General features: G+C 40.6%; 1 protein-coding gene across 1 annotated transcript in view; it reads left to right on the top strand.

Annotated features, from left to right (window-relative positions):
* Positions 1 to 2,502: 2,502 nt before the first annotated feature.
* LOC109911752 (alpha-1,6-mannosylglycoprotein 6-beta-N-acetylglucosaminyltransferase B) overlaps positions 2,503 to 25,869 on the top strand; it is an 828,291-nt gene continuing 804,924 nt past the window's right edge. Inside the window, 2 exon segments of the mRNA XM_048610932.1 lie at positions 2,503 to 2,585; positions 4,423 to 4,550. Of these exon segments, the coding sequence (XP_048466889.1) occupies positions 2,503 to 2,585; positions 4,423 to 4,550 (211 nt within the window).

Genomic DNA, 25,869 nt, shown 5'->3' with positions numbered 1-25,869 from the left:
AAGTAGATGCAGAGTGAATGGGGGTTAAGAGAGCAAGCAAGGAACCCAGAGATGTTCCCTGGTCGAATTCATGAAATGGGTGCCTGACCCTATGCTTTGGAAGCAACATTACAGTAAAAATTTGGAGTGCGGAACCACATTGCAAGGGGGTTGGATATGTGCCATGCTGATGCAAAGAGACTGGCACGTGACTGATGCCAACCTCTTTGAATGGGGCATGTGGTGGTCGATGCCCATGGAACATGCCCGGAGATGGTGATGACTGATTCCAAGATGGTGGCCTGGAGGAGCATGCAGGGAGTTGAGGTTGCCAGGTATCCGTTCCAATGTTCATGTCAGGAATTGTCATTGTCTAATTTATATTCGGCGTTTGGGAGAACAGGAAAATGCATTTCAATGAGGTAAGATTAGGTCTGATAGCATATTATTGTTATACAAGCTGACCTGTTGCTGCTCACTAGTATACTTCTTATGCTGTCCAAAACCTGATTGCAGAATCTGACTCCTTTTTCTCAATGTTGAGGATCTAATTTCTGCTGATCTTGCCATATTTTCTCAACTGTCTTGCCATTGTTCACATCGTTGGGGAGTTGGGAACATACCACCTATATTATTATATTATGATATTGCAACCAAACTGATTTAATTGGTTTAAAAAAAATTCTAGGCATCTAAGTTTGAAATGCTTCTCAGCAAACAAAGAAGGGTGGCACGGTGGCTCACAGCGCCAGGGATGTGGGTTAAATTCCAGCCTTGGACAACTATCTGTGTGGAGTTTGCACATTCTCCCCGTGTCTGCATGGGTTTCCTTCGGTTGCTCTGGTTTCCTCCCACAGTCTACAGATGTGCAGGTTGGGTGGATTGGCCATGCTAAATTGCCCATAGTGTTCAGGAATGTGTAGATTAGGTGGATTAGCCATGGGAAATGCAGGGCTACAGGGACAGTTTAGGGCGATAAGTCTGGATGGGATGCTCTTTGGAGAGCCAGTGTAGACTAGTTGGGCCGAATAGCCTGCTTCCCCCCTGTAGGGATTCTATGAAGTTTCACTCACTGGCATCCTTTTCATGAGTCCTGATGCGACATTCACATAAATGAGAAATAAAATTGAAACTTTGCCACCAATAAAATGCAAAATCACACTGGTCGATAATTTTACCAAAAAGCATGCCTTTAAAATTGGACCCAAAATAAAAAGGTTTGCTTCTGCTTCTTCATTCAGCCTATATAAGACGAAATTTACACCAGCACAGAAATTCAATGGCTGAACATTACTGCCACCTGCAGTTTTTTCAGCATCATTGATAATTGACAATATAATTCTGAATACAATAGGCTAGCTATACCGAGTCTACCATACCAGCAGACCCATGATTATGCTATCGTGGAGTGTGAACAAATATTTGAAGGATCATTTGCTCTTTCCCAACTTCAAGCCAGATCACCATTGAGACAGCATGAGGGTGAGTAAGATATATGATTCAAAATAAGATGAAATACATGTATGGTGGATTATTCCTTAAAAAATTCAAAATAATGCTTTGTTTTCTATTATGAGAAGATATTTATGATTGTATAATTATTATATACGAGATTATGATTATATAAAAGTTAATATTAATGGCAATTTCAGATTTTTCCTTGTCTTAAAATTGCTGCTGTGAACATTTATGGCTTCCTGTTTTCTTGTCTTTTACAGAATCTTAGCACTACTCGTAATGTAGAAAACACACAGCACCTGTTTAGGTAAGAACCTATTCAGTTAAAATACAAAGTAATTAATGTAGGAACAAACTAACCCCAGAACACTAGGTGATGCTCTAGCACTGTTGTTGTATCAGGATAATGTAACATCTCATGCTTTGTAAAGGAAATAAAGCAGCTATGATAGAGAGGCTGATGCATTCCAGCTATCCTGGTTGGATTGTGATCTGTCAGTCAGCCTCTTATCCCCAACCCTATTCACTTGTCCAAAGGGTTGAGTGCCGAGGTTGTTGGTGGCTGCTTGTACTAGATCTGGCAGTTGAGCAAAAATCAGTATGAATCTCACCCGAGGGACTATGAGGATGCCCTGCCTAAGTGTGTCAATGCAATAGTCATGTGGCTGTGAATAACAGCAAGCTCTGATCATGAGAGGAGGAAACCTTCAAGCAACTACTGTGCTTTTTTCACCTGCAGTCTCCTTGACTCTTGTTTAACTGTTAATTTTGGATTATCTTCGGCATCTTGTATTCATCACTACTTCCTGAAAAAGTCACCATACACCTAGGAGCAGCACCACTTCAGCTTGAATAAGGACTCACTCTGGAGAGAGGAAACCTGGCAGATTTGTTTTATATCAGCAAATCAAAAGTTGTGAATGGATTTTATTTGGTCTGACCTGAAAAAAATCACCTGATGCCTACTAATTCGGTTCTATGGACAATGTTAAATATTGATTAATTAAATATCTTCAAATTAAACAAGTTTATATTAGATAATATTTATGTTTCACTGACAGAAAGATGTTTTTGCTTTCAAAAAATTCTACAAATTCAGATGGTAAAATAATGGTGAGAAGGTTTCTTGTAACCTTAAGGCCTTTCAGGTAAGTTTATCTTCAAGTTTTTTTTTTCAATTACACATATAAAATAATTTAGCATTGATGATTGATATGACTTGTGTGGAACACTTGTGGTCAATGTTTGTGTCAAGCAAAACTTACGCTTTAATCTCATTGTAACTGCTGCTGTTCTAGATTGTATGGTTATGAATCTCAGTTAATGTTTTTCATTTTGGTATAAAGACAGGTTTCCATGCTAGCAACACTTACAGTATTTACGTTTGTAATGCTCTGGGACCACTCTAAATCAAATGATGCTTTCTATTCAATGCAGCAATTGAGCTTGAGATGAATCTACGAGAGGCAGACAATACCATATTCTCTGTTTTTCATTCATAGAAAGTTACATTTAAAACATAGAGGGTAAGGTGTGGAGTTGTGGCTGAAGGGTGGGGGCACCAGGAGACAGCTAGTCACATTGAAATCACTCACCTTCCCACTATGAGATGCCACTTGTGTTTCAGAATACATCGTGGTATGATTGATCTGGTTTCTGTATGCTACTTCCACGGGGTCATGGTGTTAAGTACATGTTCAAGGATATAGCTAGGGGTGGGGGAGGGGACGGAGCTTGACGTTTGTTCAGTAACAATTGAAAATACAAATCTATAAAACATCAGTGTATGAAATGCTACGTAAATATGTAAACTAATAGTCTCGCAAAATCATTAAAACTGAATTTCAGAAAGGGTACATTTTAAAATATTTGTCGTAATTACATTGATATTGATTACAGTAATTTGTATGGCAAAACCAGAATGCTTTCTTCAATTGATGAACTTTATGAAGCAATTGATTATTCTTGTATTGCAAATTCACTGCAGACAGCTTGGGAACATATTCAAAAAGGATGCTCTGGAGTGTTATTTTTAATGTTTAACAGACATTTCTGTTTCTGTGTGTTGATCTGAAATTTAAGATGACCTGTTTAACAATATCCAAATGGTAGAGAAAAAGATGTGTATTTCATATTGAAAAAAAATGCAGAAGTATACCTAATTATTACTGCCAGAAATTTAAAATTGTAGAGTTAGGAATTCATTGCTTTTAGGGAAAGTACTTCTGAGAAACAAAATATACAAATAAGAGAATGTTCCTGTACCTTTTGATGACATTCAGCTTCAGATACTTAATACCTACATATTCTTCAGGAGCTGGACTTGATCTAATTTCATTGTCAACATGTGGTACAGTGACAAAAGTAATAGGATCACTGTTATATCAGAGCCATTTTAGGGTAGGCATTGAAACAGACGTATGTCAGAATAAATAATTTGGGGATGTGCTTCTACACAATCCCTCTCATGTTTTAAATTATTCACCTACTTCATCTCCTGCCTGAAAGCCAACAATTAAATGAAGGGTTAGTCTAGAATGAAACTAAGCTCAAACATTGATTAAACAAATGGTACTGTTCATTTTATGCTTTGTATCAAACATAAAATGTGTTTTCTTAAAATATATTAGAAATAAGTTGCCACCTCAGATACATTATGTCAATCTTTAAGATTTAGTATATGAGCATAGACAGCAGAAATACATCTAGAGTTCTTAGTACATTATGCTGTTCAGCAGGTCACATAGTACCACCATGCTGTTGAATCCAATTATGTATTACTAAGTTAGAATGAAGTATGGTTATACTTTTAAGCAAACAGTCAAAGTGTACAAGTGAATAAAGTAAAATTGTAAATTGACAACAGTATACATGCAATCAATTATACAACATAGAACTCAGTATATTTCTAGTATTCACATATAGTAGCTAACAATAAAGCCAAAACTTGTACTTTAATCTGATATGCTCTCTGCTTGATTCTAGGTTATTTGTGGCTGGAATTGGATTCTTCACCCTCTGTTTTATAATGACCTCCTTTGGTGGACAGTTTACAGGCAAGAGAGTGGGAGACTCACCTTTTGGCATTAGACAATTAGGTATCAAATCTGAAGGTAAATGCAGATTTATGTCAAGTGCCATTACATTAACCTATTTACTGCTATCCATCTCTGACAAAATTAAAAGAAACTGGACATACTCCAGCAAATTTGTCAAACGTGATTTCCCTGTAACAAAATCTTGTTGAATATGTTTTATTGCATTAAACTTTCCTCAATGTCCTCCCATTTCTTCCTTAATAGTTGGCTCTAGCATTTTCACAATGACAGCCATTAGGCTAACTTGACTGTAGTTTCCTACTTTCTTTTTGGGATTTGGGGAACAAATTCCAGCCCAGGGCCACTGATACTTTTACCATTGACCATAGGTGTGAACAACCTGAATCTCTTCCCAGTAGAACAACATTGATCCCTTTGAAAAGGATGAGTGTTCGCCCGATACCAAGTAATGCCTTAAGAGTAACTGTCTTGATCAAAATGAACGATTTTTATTCAAATACAAGGAGAGGTCCAATTTTTTCAAATGATCATTGGGGTTCTACAGTAAAGAAAATAGGAGCAGGAGTAGGCCATTTTACTCTTTGAGCCTGGTTCGCCATTCATTATGATCATGACTGATCACTCAATAACCTGTTCCCACTTTTCTCCCATATCCTTTTGTCCCTTTAGCTCCGAATGCTTTACACAACTCCAATTGAAATCATACAACGTTTTGGCCTTGACTGCTTTCCGTTATATAAATTCTACGGGCTCATCACTCTGGGTGAAGAAATTGGTCCTCATTTCAGTCCTAAATAGTTTACCGCATATGCTTAGACTGTGACCTGTGGTTTTGGACTCTGCTGTCATTGGGAACAACCTACTTGCATCTGCCCTGTGTAGTCCTGTTAGATGTTTATAGGTTTACACGAGATTTCCCTCCCTCTTATTTTTCTGAACTCCAGCAAATATAATCCTAACCAATTCAACATCTCCTCATATGCTTGTCCTGCCATCTGAGGAATCAGTCTGATAAAACTTTGCTATACTCCCTCCATAGTAAGAACATCCTTCCTCAGATAAGGAAACCAAAACTACTTGAGGTGTGGCCTCACCAAAGTTCTGTATAACTGTAGCAAGACATTCTTGCTCCTATATAATATTTGAGCAGTCAATGTATGTAATTCCAGAGGTTTATTTGACAAGCTCGTTCCTTAATTACATCATCTCCCCAATTTACTGTCTTCCCTGACTTGCTACCTCTTAATTAGATTATTCATGTAATTCTTTATGTTTAACAGGCAAGCTGCTAGCTGCTTTAAGTTTTAAACCAGGTGTCACATATTTCCCGTATGTCAGCCTCCCGTTCACCCTTTAACCTTTAAAAGCAACCACCCAAGATTGTTGGAGGGTAGAATTTATAGGAGTTGCCTTTTCATTCCTCTATTTTACCAGAAATTGTTGTCCCAAAACATAACAACGTTATAAACTTTGCATTTGAAACAATGATAGTCACCTGGCATTGGAAAATATTCTTTAATTTTCTTGGCAATGGTAACATTAATTAGAATATAATAACCAGCAAGTTCAATGATAGAAATTACAATCTCACCATGAAAACACTAAAATATTCATGCAGGAAATGAAAGTAGTATACTCTGCATTACAAAGTTCCGACAGCTAATTGCATGAAGGGGTTGAAACTTTTAAGTGCAGAACATTCAATGTGCATTGTTTTCATGTTGCCTCCTGAAAATAAAAGCAATAATGTTGGCATAAGAGGTGCAAGCAAACTATATAAAATAAATATAGTACTATTTTTGGCCCAGCAGCATCATTTTAAGATAGAAGTAAAGATTTTCTGTTACATTTAGTGTGAAAGTATTATCCACTCATTGTTACACTGCTCACAATTTGAATGGAACAACTTGTGGATGTGAAAGAATGATAGAGTAAATAACAAATCCTAGGATTTTTGCATGTTCTGCAGTGTGAAAGTCCGCTGGGATAAATGTCTGCTCACTGCTTTAGTTTTGTCAGGACTGCGTGCCAAATTGCCAGGGCGTGGTAATTTGAATATTTGGTGTCAGTTGCCTGGACCTGAAAAGTTGCGACAAGCTCAGGTCATCCTATTCTGTGTCTGGAAGTTTAGAGCTATCTGATGCAGTTAAAGTAAGGCTTTAATATGGTCAAAGTTTTACATTAGGCACAAATAAATGTACCTTTTGCTTTAATTCATAGCATGAAGGTGATGAATGGATGCAAAAATGCTTGAATAAATACTTTGTGTGATTTCTTTGGTTTTGCGCTGTGATTGTGCCTGTTGTTATCAATAGTAATTCTTACGAAGTAATTCAGGCTGTTTCCTTAGGTTAGTGTGTACACCCTGTGCTTCAAAGAATACTTTCCCAAGCATTTGGGAAAATTAGTGGTATGGCCAATAATTGCTTTAACTTTGTTGTTAGGCAGGTATGTTTCATTTTATTGTGATTAATCACATATCTAAATGTAATTTTACTTGTCTTGGAAATTTGGCATAAATTTTAAGCGTTTTAGATGCTTTATTTAAATTTCTGAAATTATGTAACAAAAAAAGTACATTTCTTTAGATTTCCCCAGCTTTCCAAATCTAACAGTATTATTTTCTGTCAGCTTCTGCAACTTTCATGAGGTCTCAGAAATAGGCACAAACTAGACTAGAGAGCACACGGCAATGCACCAAAGCAGGGTAAAATGTGAGGCTGGACTTAATCTGCTGGCAGTGGAATGTTTACAGTGAACTAGACCTATTGATTTTTACACCAATTCCAGAAAATCAGCCTGATCACTGACCTAGGAAAAAATTACTTCAATGTTTGGGAGATTTTGAAAATCTGTTTGATATGTCTGAGGCTGATCCCTTCTTGAAAAAAAACAATATATTTTCAATGATGTATAAGTGCATGTTTCTCTGCACATTGTTTTGCTTAGCATTTACAACTGAAAACCAGGTGATGCACTGAGTTATTTATCTTAATCATGCTTGAAACTGTAATATAATGCAGTTACCCATAGTTTTTCCTGCAGTTTATTTAGACAGTTCAATTTTAAATTTAAGATCTATTATCTGTTGAAGCATTATTTTCAATAACTTTTAAATGCTCCTTTAGGATGTGACTTCCCATTCATTGCACCAGAATCCTTTGTTTCACCTAATTCACATAAATAAATAGTTTTCTGATGTTCGTTTATCTTTTTGTTAACTTGTATCTGAATCATTCCTGGCATTTTGTCTTTCTCTTTCTTTATGTCGTATACTGCGCTGAGAAAAACTCATTGGGTGGAATTTTCCCCCACCTAGTGTGGGGTGACCATTGTCAATTCAGGTGGAAAAATACAGAGAGAAGGAAAACATCAGAATCTCCAATGTTGAGGTTTTTTCTCAATTTTCCCATCAAATCTTAAATGGTGACTTTAGAATCTCACCATTAAGTGGTATCTACCTTACTTGCATGCATTTAGGAGCAAATTACTGCAGATGCTGGAATCTGTACTGAAAATGACAGATGCTGGAGATCACAGCGGGCCAGGCAGCATCCATGCAGAGAGAGCGAGCTAACATTTTGAGCCGAGATGACTCTTCATCAGAGCATGCATTTAAATCTATTTAAAGTCCCAACTCACCTTGATTACATGTCACTTCCATTCTCACCTTTCCCAAGAAACTATATCATGCAAACTCTATATGTGTAACAGGCTGAGTACCTGGCAGCTGCAGGTCACTGAATGCCAGTCTTGGCCATCCTACAAATACTTCCTCACAGCAACAAACTACATTCTCCATGCTGCCATCCTTTTCGACCCATCACCTACACAAGTCACCTTTGACAAACCACCACCAGCCTCACCATATCACCATGCCTGCTCTACACTAACTCACGCACCACTTCAATACTTTATCCTGGAGCTCAGGAGCATGTATGACATGCATGATTCTGTCAGGTCACTGCAGGAAGAGATACCTATGCATTATCCACCTGCATAGAATGCATCTTATGGTTCTTAGCTTGCTTTAGTAGTGTTCACTCACTTAGCACTTGCTCGGAGGCTGCCAGCCTCTGTCTACATCACACTGCTTTCTTAGCTGCCCAGTTAGACGCTGCTGTCTTCTGTGGTTTACATTGCGGGCCAGTGCAGAGGGAGAAGCAGGCAGCTTTTCATGATGAAGAGCACAAAAGTCAAGGGGGTAGACATGTCACTGTGTGGCACCCTGCTAGGTCAAATTCACGCCTGCAGACTGTGCTAGGAGTTTACATGGCAAACACACTGCCTGTGTTTCAAACAAATGGTCATGTGTGAACGTCAAAGGGAGCAGCATTATTGGGGTGAAGGGGAATTATGGTCATTCAGAGGTTAATGTCACAGTGAGTCAATGGGCTTGCACTATTCCAATCCAGATGGTTGACCACTGTCAGTTAGACACTTGGTCCAACCAGAAGATACCAGGGATCAAATTCCTTACAGTGCGGAGGTTAGAACATGGTCAGCCCTGCCGTCAAGTGCGACCAGTCTCAAGATTCCTGTTAAGTCAGTCAGGTTACGTGGAGACATCAGCCTGGGGGATCTGCTAGTTTTTCATCCAATGAGGCAAAATAAGGCATTGAGTGTAATGAAAGCTGATGCAAGAACAGTTAATGAAGGTAATGAGGTGCTCCCAGTGAATGAGTAGGAAGCACAGCGGCACAGAGGGCAGGACAAGTTTGCGGTTTGGGAGGTTGAGGTGGCTAAGATTATTGAGTGGACATTTGGCATGCATTAGTGAGAGGTTCCATCAGTCTTAGTGAGAACATGTGCAGTGGAAGAGTTGGAGTGAGTGATGGCCCTATGAATGTGATGCAGCTGAAAGAAGATGGTGGTCTTGCAGAATGGCAAAAATCATTGAACTGTTTTCTGCATTGCACAGTATCCTGCTTCACTTAACACTACACTGACCTGGGTTGCAATTTGTGACCTGCATTTGGACAGAAAATTCAAGAACAATTACAAGAGTACTTTACATGCAAAAGCTAAAATGATTTTACTTCACAGCAGAGTATGTTTAACAAAATATCATCATTTGACAAGGAATAGTTAAAAGAACAACATATTAATCTTCCGTCCTGTTGGTAGTATGTTACAGTTAATCCAGGGAGTCTGAATTTCTATGCAAGCATGCATGTTGTAATATGAAGCCCAGACAGTGACAGTAGAGACTCCAATGTCTATCCCATCAAATTCCTGAGAAGGAAGGAACCTCTTCTGTTCTTACCACATGCCATTTTGATGTGTTGGATTGAATTGCAGGCAGATACTCAAATCTGTCTGGCCACATCATGAGTACATGTTCCTTTTCCATCAAGTTCTGGAATGGGACTTGAACCCAGAGCTGCTAACTCAGAGGCAGGGATGTTACTCACTGCACTACAAAGCCCTAATTCTTCCAATGTATACACTTTCAATTAGCTTATCTGACCTCTTTCTCTTTCTGTCTGGATATGTCCTTCCATTTCTATCAGCTTGACTCTGCTCTCTCAATATCTCTGAATGTGTCAAGCCTGAACTTTAACCTTGAACTCCACTTAATGGTTATGACTGTGACAGTGATTTTTCCTAATTAGTTTTGGATTCGGCAATACCAGCAAACTTTCAGGATCTTTGCTACTTTCAGTTTCTTTGTCTCTTTCACTGTGTGCTGGAGGAAGGATTTGGATTATAGGAGATTTTGTCTGCTCTCCCTTTGCTAGATGTCCTCTTTCAAGCAAATGACCAACATGGTACTGATGGAGTCTCTGTTCAATCTTCAATAGATATGTGAATGCATCAAATCTCTTTACAACTTCAAACTCATACACCCCCTCATCACCATGGTATTTTTACCAGGATTTCTGAACTCAGAATCACAGAGCTATTATGGTGAGGAAGTAGGAAATTCAGCCCAGCTTGTCTGCACTGGCTCTGTCAATGCAGTTTGGTGCCATTACCTAATGTCAATCTCAGCAATTGTAGCCAAATGTCTTACCTGTTCTTTGTCAGCTTGCTGTTGTATTCCTTCCCTACCTAGGTTTCCTATTCAGACCTACAAAACAATAATAAAGCAACATTAATGGAACTTAAGGAGTACAGAGAAGCTCCAGTCTTCTTTGCTAATTATCGACACAAAAGCAGGCCTCATTCTAGGATTTACCTTTGTATTGCTGGAGTCAGTTGGATTCTGTTCTTTGATCTTTCAGTTCCAGATGTCTTGCATTGATAGCTTGTGGGAGCAATTGAAAACCAACTATCTGCTGCGTTGATAGAATTAGATAGAAAACGGTTGTAATAGAGAGAAAAGGTATGGTGGTATAATTTACATTTACCTTTTGATGATAAGCTAAATTAAATCTGCACTGGAAAAATCTACATTACTAATGGTAAACCTTTTCATAATCATTAAAAGCTGATTCCATGATATCAAACTCAGGGAGTTGCTCCTTGCTCTTTTGTGTGTATTGCATTAAAACAAGCAAGTATGCACAGGCCTCATTATAGCTGTTAAATGTATGTAAATATATTTAAATATGTACCACATTCAATTCCCTTTCCCATTGGCATACTCTTGGTGTGCAGATTTTCTTTTTAAAGCAAATATTGTTTAATAACATGTCCATTCTTAAAAATCAGACTGACCTGGTTTAAGAAGATTATTTTTCACTACTTCTTCTGCATTATTGCTTTTATAATTATTATGGTTTCTGTGGTTTGCTGCTGGTTTAAAAACCACAATTCATTCTACACAGATTTATAGCCAAAACATCGCTGTTGCTCCCCACCAGCTTTTCTCCTCAGCTGCTAACTGCTCAGAATGGGCATAATATTGGACCTTGTCAACATTTGTCATCGATCTAAGTAAGAGTTTAGCTGGATGTAAGAATGATAGGCGCACTCAAGAGTCAAGCTCCCAGGGTCATGGTGATCATGAATGAGTTGATCATGTTGTGAGAAGACCAGCAAGGCTACCTGCCAATATCTGAGCAGACCCATATTGACCACTTCTCCTTCCTGAGACAGCCCGTATTGTGCCTCTTTTGGAAATTGTCCTGTTCACATAATCTTGGACAGCAACAATGATACCTGGCATAAAAACCAAAAGAACTGCAGATGCTGTAAATCAGGAACAAAGACAGAAGTTGTTCAAAAAGCTCAGCAGGTTTGACAGCATCATTAAAGAAAAAATCAGAGTTAATGTTTCGGGTCCGGTGATCTTCTGAGGAAGGAACACTGGACTTGAAACGTTAACTCTGATTTTTCTTCACAGATGCTGCCAGACGTGTGATACTTGGCATACTAGTTGCCAGTGTTGTAGACAACTGCCTCAATTTGTCACAGAACATAGTCCTGTTATCTCCAGCAAGGTTAACAACAGGGAATTAGTACATTAGGGCTGACAGTATATACTGATAAATAGGTAACAATCACTACTTTTTCAATTGTTTAGCCTATGGCTCATTTGCAATAGGTATTGGCAACAATAGTTAACATACAGAAATGTCCTATGGTTCTTCACAGTGAAAAATGACTTGTGCATGGATCAACATGGCTTGCCCAGAGTAACAGAATATGTATTCCCAATATTGCCAGACTGATGCTGTCCCTAATGTTTGGGGGCACTTGATGGCTGCCCAAGTCCAACCTGAATCTTTGACAAGTAGGAGTGTGAAAATATGGACAATTATTTGAAGTGTAGTGTCAGAATATGATGAAAAATTATAGTCAGCCATTTCTTGGCATGTAAATGAAATAAATGTTGATTGTTTTTAAGTTTTAAAGAGCTGATTGAAACTTGAAGTATGCATTTAAGGTGTCACACAGACTTAAGCTGTGACAGCTGGAGCTAAGTGCATTGTTGATAATTTAAAAAGAAATTATGTGGAACTGAGTGCTCCAGCTTTCTGCAGTTGTCAATGTGAGTGTGCTGAGAAGAGTATGGCTCTGTATGCTGGTCCACCTGGAACTTGGCTTGACTTTGTAGGTAGTACAAAACAACAACTAATAACAGAAGTGATAGATTACATCTTAATACTGAAATTGGCTGAAATAACATAGCAGGAGAGCTACAGAAAGAAGAACTACAGTACTCAAATAAAATTAATGTCAAAAAGAATTCTTAAGAGTCAACTGTAGTTGTAGTTGAGCAATTAGAAAGGGAATAGAGTTAAGTCAATAATACCAGCCATTAGAAATTAACTTGTGAGTCCTTTTGCTCCTTCATGCAAATGACAATATATGGGGAATGGCAAGAGACTACTTAATAAATAAAAGGTTCTGTTATTTACCTCCTAATTACACGATCATGCATTTTCTCATTATTCTTTGGTATAGATAGTTTCTCAGTCAATGCCTATCTTTATGATATATTTCTGAATTAAATTTGCATCAATGACTGTGTACAGCACTTCATTATGAAGGAGGGCTAAATGATATGATGCCCTCAGGATCCCAACCTTGAGCCTAAATGTGAGGCCTGACCCCACCCTTATTGGCCAAGGAATTATTTCAGTAATGGACGGCCTTCCAATTCGCTGCCCGAAGAACAACTGATCAAATAAATAAGATGGCTGAGTTTTTGATCCTACTAGCCCAATCAGAGAGTCAGTATTCTGGAGACCTATGCAGAGAGATGGGTGCTCCTGAGACAGATGGAAGACTTCAGCAATGCCTCAAGATGATGTTTAAGACAAATTACGTTCAGGATGAAGAAGGGGGAATGCTCCACTGTTTTTGGGAAAAAGCCTTCAGGAGATCACTAGGGCCAAATAGTTACCTCTCTTTCTTGCGGCTCCTTCTTCAAGGCATGGAGTCTCTGTAGTGATTGTAATGCCATCAGCCAGCTGGAGCTCATAGAATATGTGTTCTCTGATTTGGGGGCTGTTAATCTGGTCCAATCTGGGAGCCCTGGCTGATAGATATAAACAGGAGTATCACAGGTTCAGTTCACTCTGAGAGGTGGCACTAAGGGAGCTGAATCAATGTCAAGGACTCTTGAAGTGTAAATAAAGGTGAGTCGATGATGGGAAACTGGCCTCTGCGGAGTTATTTCAGTGGCAATGAGAGAAAAGCATGGTCCTGAAGAAATACAATTGTAATAGTTGTCTTTGAAGTGGGGTAAGTATTTCTGGCAACATGCCGTTATTGGGAAGCTTGACTCATTTGATCCTGCCATTGAAGACTGAGCCCAGTTTTGGCAAAGGACATTGGGCCAGATGAAAAGCAATGAGTAATTCTCTGAATAGCTTGTGGACCCGAAGGCACCAGATAATAAACCCTTTCAAGAGTTGATGGACTAAGTTAAGGAATAATATGACCCCAAGCCTCCTCTAATTAGATGATATCAGTTTTACTCGGTAATTCGAGAACCATGGAAATCCATATATGGATTTTTGACTAGGTTAAGAATACTGGCAGTAGAATGTGACTTTGATTTAATCCTTAATGAGATGCTGAGAGACTGCTTGGTATGTGTGATTAATGGTGTAATCATGCAAGTGTGCCAACTAGCTGAAGCCCAACTGGACTTCAAACATTCACTACAACTGGCTTTATTATTGGAAAATGTGGCAAGTGGAGCATATGAGTTGCAGGGTATTCCAAGTGGGCGCCTTCGCCACACTGACTGAGCTTGGGGAACACCACTTGAGTAAGGGCAATCTTCACTCACAACGTATCCTGAACAGAGGGACTCCAGGTCAGACCAAACCAAAGCCAAGCCTCAACCAAATAGTTAAATTTTTTTTCAGGGTCTGGGCCGGTATGCGAACTTGAGACTGCAAAAGAGTCCCACTGGAACTAAATGGAGTAAGGAAACTCCTAGGCCGGTATCTAGGAGAGTGCACACCCTGGAAAGTCCACCTTCGTCTGGTTTGGAACAGTTAAATTGCTTAGCAACATCCAAATCCGAACCAATCAACCAGTCTGGTTCAAATGGAGATCGATACCAGCATGGCTGTTTCAGTGATCGTAGAACCAGTACTAAACAAAATTTGCTCTGGACTCCAACCCTTAAGTTTGTGCAAAACCTTGGCTAGACTGAGAACCTGTACCGGGGAATATTTACAGGTTAAGGGTACAACTTTGGTTCCCGTCTCTTATGAGAAGCAGCTGGTTGTAGTAAATGGCTCAGACCCAAGTTTGATGGGTGAAATTGGTTGAAAAAGATACACCTAGATTGGCTCAACATTTTCAATTAGAAAATGGCTGCCTGAATGAAGTCTTAATTGAAAATCCAGATGTTTTCTCAGGTATGTCTAAGGACCATCAAAAGAGCCAAGGCTAGCTTGCATGTTGACCAGGAAGCAATCCCACAATTCTGCAAGGCACACCCAGTGCCATTTGCTTTACTGGCAAAAGTAGAGGCAGAAATCAGAATGCTGGAAAGTGAAGGAATCATCAAACCAGTCCAATTTATGGAATAGACAGCACTGATCATACCGATTTTTGAAGCCAAATGTGTTGATGGGGATTTGTGGGGATTTTAAATAAATGGTAAAACACTTTTTGCTGCTGGAATCCCTCACATAGAGGATTTATACACAAAGCTGGCAGGGGGTGCTGTCCTTCACAAAGCTGGACACAAGCCATGTGTATATGCAACTGCGGTTAGATGAGGATTCCCAGAGGTACATTACAATTAATACACATAAGGATTTGTATCAATGTACAAGACTGCTATTTAGGGTATCATCAGCCTGTGCAATTTTTCAGTGGATGATGGAGAACATTTTATCAGGAGTACCCCAGATCACCGTTGAATCTAGATGACATGTTAATAAGAGAGGATACCCATAAAGAACTTGGACATAGTCCTTAGATATTTCTCCCAGGTTGGTGTATGCCTTAGCATGGAAAATTGTGTGTTTCAGACACCCTAAAGAGATCTTCTTGGGCTATAGTTGAAAAGTCCAGGTTACACCTGTTGGAAGATAAAGTGAGGGTGATCAATGGTGCCCCAGCTCCCACCTCAATGCAGGAGTTTAGGTTGTTCCTTGGGCTGGTGAACTATTACAGAAAGTTCATACGTATCCTGCCCTCTATACTGGCACCTTCGCATCAACTTTTAAAAAAAGGTCAACTTTGAATATGGTTGTGTAGCCAAGTCATAGCCTCAGGGAAGTGAAGAAATAGCTATCATCAAAGAATCCCTAAAGTGTAGAAGCAGGCCATTTGACCTACCAGGTCCACGCTGATCCTCGGGAGAGCATCCCACCAAGACACACCCCCCTACAATACCCTATCCCTGTATACCTGCATTTTCCCATGGCTAGTCCACCTAGCCTACACATCTCTGGAACCATGAGGCAATTTGCCTTGGCCAATTCATCTGACCTGCAAATCTTTGGGCTGTGGGAGGAAATTGGAGCAACTGGCGGAAACCCACACAGACACAGGAAAGAATGTGCAAACTCCACACAGACAGTCAGGTAGAATTGAACGTAGGTCCCGGGTGCAGTGAGGCAGCAGTGCTAACCACTGAGCCACTGTGCTGCCCTCTAAGGTGTTAGCACACTATGATCCCAAGCGAGATCTACAATTGACATGCAATGCCTCCCCATATGACATCGGGGTAGTATTAGCTCATGTGTGGCCCAATGGAGAGGAACACCCAATAATGTATGCATCCAGGATTTTGGCTAATGAACGTAAATACGCCCAGATAGAGAAAGAAGGTTTGGCAGTCATATTTGGAGTCAGGAAATTCCACCTATACTTTTACAGATGTAAATTTGTAATAATTACAGACCACAAACCCTGCTAGGTCTACTTAAAGAGGACAAAGCAGTGCTGCCCATAGCTTCAGGTTGGACTCAGCCGTGGGCTCGAATGCTAAGTGCGTGTAATTACAAATTGGAATATTGTCCGGGAGGCCAAGTAGCAAATGCAGATGCACTGAGCTGCTTCCTGCTGGCAGATACACCACCAAGGGTATTGCCACTGAAACAGTCCATTATGGTTTTAAATTTTCTGGACACAGTTCCAGTCACAGCTGACAATATCAGACTTTGGATGCAGAAAGATCTGATCCTAGAAAAACTAAAACAGCTGGTAGTAATGGAGGAAACAAAAGGGCCATCACAACCAGAATTGAAACCTTTTTGGACACGGACAGTTAGGTCACAGTAGAGGATGGCATATTATTACAGTGACAAAGAATGATTGTCCCGAGCAAAGGTTGTCACCAGATACTGGCTGAACTCCGCTAGGGTCATCCAGGGGTTTCCAAAATGAAGATGTTCATGAAAAGTTATGTCTGGTGGCTAGGATTGGATGCAGACATAGCTGGGTTGGTGAGGCAGTGCCCAGAGTGCCAACAAGGATAAAAATTGCCACCAGCAGCTCCCACACATCAGTGGGAATGGCCAGGTAAACCCTGGACTCAGCTATATGTTAACTATGCTGGTCCTTTCATGAGCTCAATGTTCTTCATCATTGTGGACACCCGCTCAAAGTGGTTGGACGTGCATAGAATTCACTCATCAAACACAGGCATGACGACAGAAAACCTGCGCACATGTTTTTGCAATACACAGATGCCCAGAAGTGTTGGTCACAGATAAAAGGCCATCGTTTACCAGCATGGAATTTCAGTATTTCCTAAAGTCGAGTGGCATATAATGACAACTCCATATCATTCATCATCCAATAGTCTGGCAGAAAGAACAGTCCAAACTTTGAAGGCAGGCTTAAAGAAACAGCCTACAGCTTCACTAGATACCAAACTGTCATGGCTCCGACTTGATTATAGGACGACTTCTCATGCAAATGCATGGATAATCCTAGCAGAGTTGCTAATGGGGAGAAGACTCCGTACCAGTTTAAACCTGATCTTCCCAGACCTGGGGGGTGTAGGAAGGGTGAAACAGCATAAGAAATGCCAATGCTGGGCACAGGTCTCCGTTAAACAAGAGAGACAGTTTACTGCAGAGAATAAAGTTTGGTGTAAGAGCCATGGGAATGGCCCTGAATGGGTAAGAGGCATGGTTGATGCAAGGTCAGGTCCAGTGATGTATAAAGTTCGATAGTCATGAACAAGCATGTGGACCACATGAAAGCTGCAAACTCACAAATAGTATAGGAGCAAAACATACCCCTCCTCATTTCCGACTGTTCTGGGTTCTTCCAGTCCTTCAAGCATTGAAGATACCTCAGAATCTGAAATGGACACAGTGATGCCTTTGCCACCTAAAGAAAAGAGTGAATTTCTTCTGACATGCTTCAGGTGTAAGGGGTGAGCTACTCTGCGTTACACGCTGCCTGTATCTGAGGCAGAGTTGGAGGAACCTGACCCAGTGCTAAAATGCTCCAGGAGGAGCTACAAAAAGAAAGAACCAGCCTACGTCCTCAGACTTGGAGGGGGAGAGTGTAGCGGTTCTAACAAGGTCAGCCAGATGGACCTCATAGAATATGAGTTCCCTGTTTGGGGCTGTTAATCTGGTCCAACCATTGAGCCCTGGCTGACATATACAAACAAGAATGTCAGAATGCAGGAATGAGTTTTATGAGGGCAGGGCTGCGGAGCTGCAGGTGGGAGCTGGCGCAGCGCTTGGTCCCTGTTTGTACCATCGAGCTCCAGTCTGTGCAAGTTCTGCAGCTCCCTCCTGTCATGGCCCAGTGGTCTCCTGACCCTGGGCCCACCGGCGAGGCAGCCGGAGACCGGTGGCCTGAGCTCCCGGCTTTTCCCTTGGAGCCAAGGGTAGATCTGGATGAAGAAACGTGGCACTGAGTACTAACCAAAGACCATCAAGTGGACTCACGGCTGGAAGAAGCGCATCAGCACCTGGGGTGGCATCAAGGTGATACAGAGCAGAATGCTCATCGAGCAGGAATTATTGATTCACTGAGCTTCACGTGATCTTTGGAGGCATGAAGTGACTGGGAATGTGTGAGCCGTGAGATCATACCACACTCTGAATACCTCTGTACATATTGTACTAAACTCTTTTGGGCTTTAATAAATAAACAGGAATTTTAGAGGTTCTTTTCACTCTGACAGCTGGCTCTGAGGAAGCTGGATCAGTGTCAAGAAATCTCCATGTGTGAATAAAGTGTGACTTGGTGATTGGATACTGGCCTCTGTGGACTTACTTCAGTCTCCAAAGGGGAAGACCACCTCTATGATATGGCAGGGGACTGACCTGCTGTTGTTAAAACTTCTGTGTCACCTAATAGGAAAACAATTAAGCAACTGGTGGCTGCATATTTTGCACATTAATCTTCAAAATTCTTGAAAATTATTAGGAATTGTAACATTTTATAAGGTGTAAGTCTTATGAGCAGTAACAATTGAGGTTATTGGGAGGCAGAGTGTTTATTAATTGTAAATAATTAACTAATGCATGTAAATTGGTTAACAGATTGTTGATTGTTTATTGATTAATACTATTGTTAATTAACATGTGAAGATGATTGCTTGGTGAGTATCGCTGCTCAGGGGCTGATGCTAAATAACTGGGAGTTTGAAAACAAACATAAAAAAGATAACAACATGTCATAGAGTCATATAGCTTGGAAACAGACTCTTTGGTCCAACCAGTTCATGCTGACCAGGTTTTCCAAACTGATCTTGTCCCATTTGCCTGCATTTGGTCCATATCCCTGTCCAAATATCTTTTAATGTTTTAATGTACTTGCATCTAACACTGCCTCTGGCAGTTTATTCCATGTACAAACCACTGTCGGTGTGAAAAGGTTGCCCCTCAGGTCCCTTTTAAATCCTTCCCCTCCCATTTTAAAAATACGCCCCCTACTTTTGAATTCCCTTACCCACGGGGAAAAAGACCTTTGCTCTTCACTTCCTCTGTACTCGTCATGGTTTTAGAAACCTCTACAAGGTCACCCCTCGACTTCCTATGCTGCAGTAAAAAAATCCCAGCCTATCCAGCCTCTCCTTATAACTCAAACCCTCCAGTCCCAGTAGCATTCCTGAAAATCTTTTCTGCACCCTGTCCAATTTAATAATATCCTTCCTGTTATAGGGTGACCAGAACTGTACACAATCGTCCAAAAGTGGCCTCACCAACATCCTGTACAGCCACAACATGAGGTCCCAAATCCGGTACTCAATGGTTAAAGGCAAGCACGCCAAACGCCTTATTGACCACCCTGTCTACCTGTGACTCAACTTTCAAGGAATTATGTACCTGAACCCCTAGGCCTCTCTGTTCGACGACATTACCTAGGGCCCTACCATTAACTGTGTAAGTCACGCCATTGTTCATCTTGCCAAAATGCAACACCTTGCATTTATTTAACAAAACTCCATCTGCTACTCCTCAGCCCATTGAACGATTGATCAAGATCCCTTTGTAATCTTAGGTAGTCAGTAGTGGTTGAGTCTTGTCTTGTGTTTTTGTATCAGATGATCGGTATTTTTAAATTTTATTGTTAGTATTTATGATTATTAGTATTGGAAAAACATTACTGGTATTGATAACATTTTAACAGGTGGAGTAAATTTTACTAACGGTAACAAGATCACTAGTTAACAGAAGTAGAATGACTAGGTTGCTCCATCCTTGAGAGTGCACTAGCTGTGCTATGTGAGAATTCCCAGTGCTTTCAGTGACCTGGATAACCAGTTGTGCTGGAAGCTTCATCAGTCACAGTGGATTGTTTCTGGGTTTCTTTGAGTTTAAGCAACAGCTGGTGTCAATGCATTGTATTGAAACACACTGAGACCCACGTTGATACAACACTTTTAAGTATGGTTACTCTGCAGCTGAGCACATGAGGAGAGCATGACCACACAATAATTAGCACTGCTGCTTCACAGCACCAGGTACCCAGGTTTTATTCCAGCCTTGGATACCTGTTTGTGTGGAGTTTGCACATTCTCCCCCGTGTCTGCATGGGTTTTCTCCGGGTGCTCCAATTTCCTAACACAGTCCAAACATGTGCAGGTTAGGTGGATTGGTCATGCTAAGTTGTCCCGTGGTGTCCTGGGATATGCAGTCTCAGGAAGGTTAGCCATGGGAAATGCAGGGTTATGGAGATAAGTAGGGGCCTGGGTCTGAGTGAGATTCTCTGAGGGTCGGTGCGGGGCTCACTGCGCTGAATAGCCTCTTTCCAAACTCCAGGGATTCTCCAGTTCTATTCTATACAGGGTGTGTATATAAATACATGGAGTGTAATGAATAAGATTAGGAAGCTGCAGGCACAGCTTGCCATGTTAAAATATATTGTGGCTACAATCCACAACTGAACAAGAATGGTTCCATGATGAAGATTGAGTAATGAGGATAGATTGAGGAAGTTGAGACTGTTTTCCTTGGAGAGGAAAAAGCTTAGTGGAGATTCGATAGAATTTTTCAAAATTTAAAGTTAGAGCTTGGGACTGAGTAAATAGGGAGAAAATATTCCCACTCATGAAAGATGGAGAATGAGAGGGCACAGATTGAAAAAAAAATAGTAAGAGAAGCAAAAATGATGTGAGGAAATTTTTTTAACACAGCAAATGTTAGGGTTTGGATTTCACTGCCTGAGAATGTGGTGGACGCACTTTTAATCAAGGCTTTCAAAAGTAGACAAGTATTCAGGAAGGTACAATGTGCAAGGCTATAGGGAGAAGACAGGAGAATTCAATTAAGTGAGAGACTCATTTGAGCTGCACAGACAAATCGGTCAAGTGGCCTCTTTCTGCATTCGCAACAGTTTTTTGTGATTGTGTGAAAATATCAGTGGCGTTAAATAGTGGAAGTAGCTGCCTACCTCCATGGTGCAGAGAGACAATATGCATTGCACCCTGGCATGGTAAATCCTCCCAGCAATGGGATAGCATTGCGGATCTGTCCTAACATTGCCCCCTGCAATTTTACCAGACCAACCTTTCTGAATTCCCATTATATAGGAGCTGATAAAACGCTGCACAAAATGGATTTGATTTAACTGGCTTACTTCAGATTTTCAGATTGGTACCTGAGCTCTGGATTCTCTCACTGGCAGAAAGATATGTTTGGTCCTGATTGGTTGCAGTCCTAGCAATGGCTGTTGCTCCTGTTGACAATGCTGGGACTGGAGAGCTGCTGACCTTCCAATAAAGAGACAATCTAACCACTGTTAGATGATAATATCACTGAAACCCCCACTATCAATATCCTTGGGGTTACCATTGACCAAAAAAGTCAGTTGGACGCACTTCATAAACACAGAGGCTGCAAGATCAGGTCATAAGCTAAGAATACTACATCGAGTAACTCGCCTCCTGACTCCCCAAAGTCTGTCCACTGTCTACAAGGCACATATCAGGAGTGTGACAGAATACTCCTCACTTGCCTGGATAGTACAGCTCCAACAACATTCACGAAGTTTGACCCTATCCAGGACAAGCCCTCCACCACTGATGCTCAGTAGCAGCAGTGTCTACTATCTACAAGATGCAGGGCAGAAATTCACCAGACATCCTTAGACAGCACTTTCCAAACCCATGACCACTTCCATTACAAAGGACAAGGGCAGGAGATACACGGGAACACCAGCTGCAACTTCCTCTCCAAGGCACTCACCATCCTGACTTAGAAATATATCCCCATTCCTTCACTGTCACTGGGTTAAAATCCTGAAAGTTCCTCCCTAATAACACTGTGGGTCAAACTACAGTATGAGGACCGCAGTGATTCAAGAAGGCAGCTCACCACCACCATCTCAAGGGCAACTAGGGACGGACAAAGAAAGAGGAGAAAGTGCCCTCCAGTCCTGCTTCTGTTTCTACTGTAACCACATCAAAGAAGAAAGATGAATTGGTCTTCGATGATGAAGGAGATGACTTTATTGATGCACTTGGATTTGGCGACAGTCCAAAAATACACAAGGCAGAGCAAAAACTGGACGAGTAAGTGTGCGCTGGGGAGGTCCTGACTGTTCCAATAGTGTGTGGTCAGGCCCTTATTAATGACAGACCACAACTGAACTGACTCAGAGGCATCTCTGTGGACCTCCTTGAACTGGGCTCAATTGAGCCCGTAACAAACTGTTAGATACCGACTCTGTAGCAGGGTTGTCCTGCTAGCCCAACTTCATCTCTACAAGAGTGGCTGAAGGTGGGCGGGAGCTGAGGAATGCGTGCACCAACTGGCAGGGATAATTTTAGTTCCCACTCCACCTCTTATGAAGTACAGCTTAATATCTGTTAAAGGCATGAATGACCCTTTCCCTGTGAATTATTTAATTAATTTGAGATGGTTTTGTCAGCATTCCTGATTTAATTACGTTTTTAAATTGATGGTTACTTGAGACAATGCCTTGATTTACTATATCTTCAAAGACAGCTCCTCTGCTGTAATGGACTGTTGGCCTAGATTATGTGCTTAAATCTAGAAGTGGTCATATATTTTCATAGTCTTTTAATTCTGAGGTGAGAGCTATACTGGGCAGAATCTAGAGAAGCTCATAGACCAGAAAACAAATTGATGGGATCGTTAAATTGTGCAGAATGTGAAACACCAACTTCCTGATGACGGGATGAAAGTTAGGAAGTAAAATGGTGGCAGATTAAAGGCTGTCATGATTCCCAATGGCATGCAGCCAAGAGAATCAATTTTAACATCGTGTCATGGATACTCGTTGAAATGCAGGGCTTCCAGTTTAAATTGAACCCTTGCAATTGATTTGACAAAAAATGAGAAACTGAGTACCTGCAGATTTGTAAGTGGTTAAAGTTGATGTTCATCAGGCAAAGAGTAGTTTTCCTGGTGGATTTGGAGCAAATAGGAGTTGCTTTTACTTTTATGGAAGGGCTGGCACAATGGCTCAGTGGTTAGCACTGCCGCCTCACAGCGCCAGGGACCTGGGTTGGATTCCAGCCTTGGGTAAGTGTGGAGTTTGCACATTCTTCCTGTGTCTGTGTGGATTTCCTCTGGGTGCTGTGGTTTCCTCCCACAGTCCAAAGATGTGCAGGGTAGGTGGATGGGCCATGCTATAGTGCCTAAGGATGTGTGGGTTAGGCATGGGAAATACAGGGGTAGGGGAATGGGCCTGGGTGGGATGCTCTTAAGAGGGGTGATGTGGACTTGTTGGGCTGAATAGCCTATTTCCATAGTGTAGGGATTCTATAAAACAATATGGCTGACAGCTCTTAGGACCTCATCCCTTAAAGGGGAAAAATGCCTTGACAACAATCTAGTTGGCACTTCCAGCATCAAGAAAGATGAGATTCCCCTTTACCAATCTGTGCATGGGGCCACCATTGCCTTGTAAATTCACACCCATTGTTTCAGCCATAGAAATCTCAAGATACCCTTTAAGATCTGACTGTTTTTGAACCATGATAGAAAATATTATATAAAGAACCCAGACTGTAATATTATCCTTGACTATAAGAAGATTTTTTTTCCTAATCTGATGTGCTTAATTTCAATTGTAAGTTCTTGTGGCACAGTGGTACTGTTCCTGCCTCAGAGCCAAGAGGCTCAGATTCAAATCTCACCTACTCCAGAAGTGTGCAATAACGTCTCTAAACAGGTTGATTTGATTTTTTTTTTAGGAGAATGTTGTGCACTTAATTCATTTTGGTGCACTGCAGAGAGTTTGGGGCCTTCAAGTCAAATCCTTAACTGAAGTATGTAAAGTCACAAAATGTGTAGTTTACAAGTAGGTTTTGTTACGTTTTTGTGAAATATGCAAATAAAACAGTTTTATTACATTATAAATCATGGCCCTGAAAGTATAAAACATTTTGGGAAATGTGGTGTATGACAAAGTTAGGAATTGGCCCTTATCCTTGATCCATACTGGATCTTTGACGAATCTTGCATCGGTGTCTCCACTCTTTATAACTATTCACAAAGGAAAGAGTGTGTTGCTCAAATGTCATCAAGCAAATTTAAGAAAAACATTCAAACAAAATTTTTAAGGCGGTGCAGCTAATCATAACTAAGTCATTATTAAATCATCATATTTCCTCCTCTGTCAACAATGCAATTCAGTCCCTTCAATACCCACTGACTGTCAAAGGCTTCAAGGACTCCCCCTCTAGTGCCATCTAGGAGTGAACATTGTTATGTTGAGAGATAGAGAGCCAGCGTAAATGAGTAATAGAAGAAATGTTGTAAATGTTGTAAATGTTGTAAATTTAACATTGTCATTGAGGGTTTGATGAAGACTGGTCAGAGAAAACCTATTTACTCGGAGAATTGCTTCAGTATGACACACTTTATAAGAGGCAACATTTGAGATGTAAACCATTGCATCATTTAAGGGAAATTGGATCAGTATTTGAATTGAGGAACGTTACAGGACTATAGGGAAATTGTAGAGCAATAGGATTAGCTTGGGATATCTTTAGTACAGTTTCTGTAGGTCAGACTGCCTCATTGTGTGCTGTAAACTGATAAGATTTTAGAAATTAATGTAACAAGATCATTCAGCTTTATCGATATCATGTAACCCAGCTTGGCAAAAAGCTCCAGTAATGTAATTATATCTGGTGTAGGCAGCTTCTGATACCTCAAGTATAATGGCAAATCTGTCACAATAAGAAAACGTCTTTGAAGACAACCTAAGCTCTTTCCCAGCTGTCTAATAATCAATAATAATTATTTCTAATGCCCTCAATGGATGGGAAGTGAGAAGCAATTTCCCTTGCAGTTTGATGACTTATTTATTGTATATGGCTCATAGTAAAGCCCCTTGGAATTTTGCGACTGGGAAGGCCCCTTTTTCCTGTGGAATGATAATTGTCACTACACCATTATTTATCACAGAGACAAAACCGATTTGCTGTGCCGTTAACTATAAAGACACTAGATTTGCTCAAATGCTCTCGAGCTAAAAGAGCAAAGAAACTGGAAATAAAATTTAATCCTAACAGCTATTTTTTAAAAAAAAAGTCACCAGGCTTTGTGCCAATTTGGAAGAGAACACATAGGGATAAAATAAGTTGCCCTGTCTTTGATGAGAGTAAGAAACAACTTGGGCTGCACTGGACTGACCATATGGGTTCAACAAGGCCCATGTAGGAAGTGCAGAATTCCTATATTTACTCAATAATTTGCATGAGATTTTAGGGGTTCCTGGCTACTGTTAACTAGTAAAAGCATTTGATCATTCATAAGGAATTTTCATATAGTTTATTCAGGTTAAGAAGCAGCAGTTTAAATATGGTACATTAGTTAACTAGAACAAAAACAAGAATACTACCATGATAATTGAGGGTGGTTCACTGATACCAGTGGATGAACAGACAGACAGCACTTTCATTGCAGTTGTGAAGGCAGCATCATTCTCTCCAGCCAAATTATTACAGACCTGTTTCCTAGGGTCTTCTCAATCTTTTCTTGTCCATCATCCATCTGGAGAAGACAGCTTCATGATGAGATAGTAAGAACTGCAGATGCTGGAGTCACAGTTAACA

The sequence above is a fragment of the Rhincodon typus genome, chromosome 23 (genome assembly GCF_021869965.1).
Source record: "Rhincodon typus isolate 14 chromosome 23, sRhiTyp1.1, whole genome shotgun sequence".
NCBI classification, from domain to species: domain Eukaryota; kingdom Metazoa; phylum Chordata; class Chondrichthyes; order Orectolobiformes; family Rhincodontidae; genus Rhincodon; species Rhincodon typus.
Note: the sequence above shows the minus strand (reverse complement) of the source record. Positions and strands in the feature narration are given on the sequence as shown.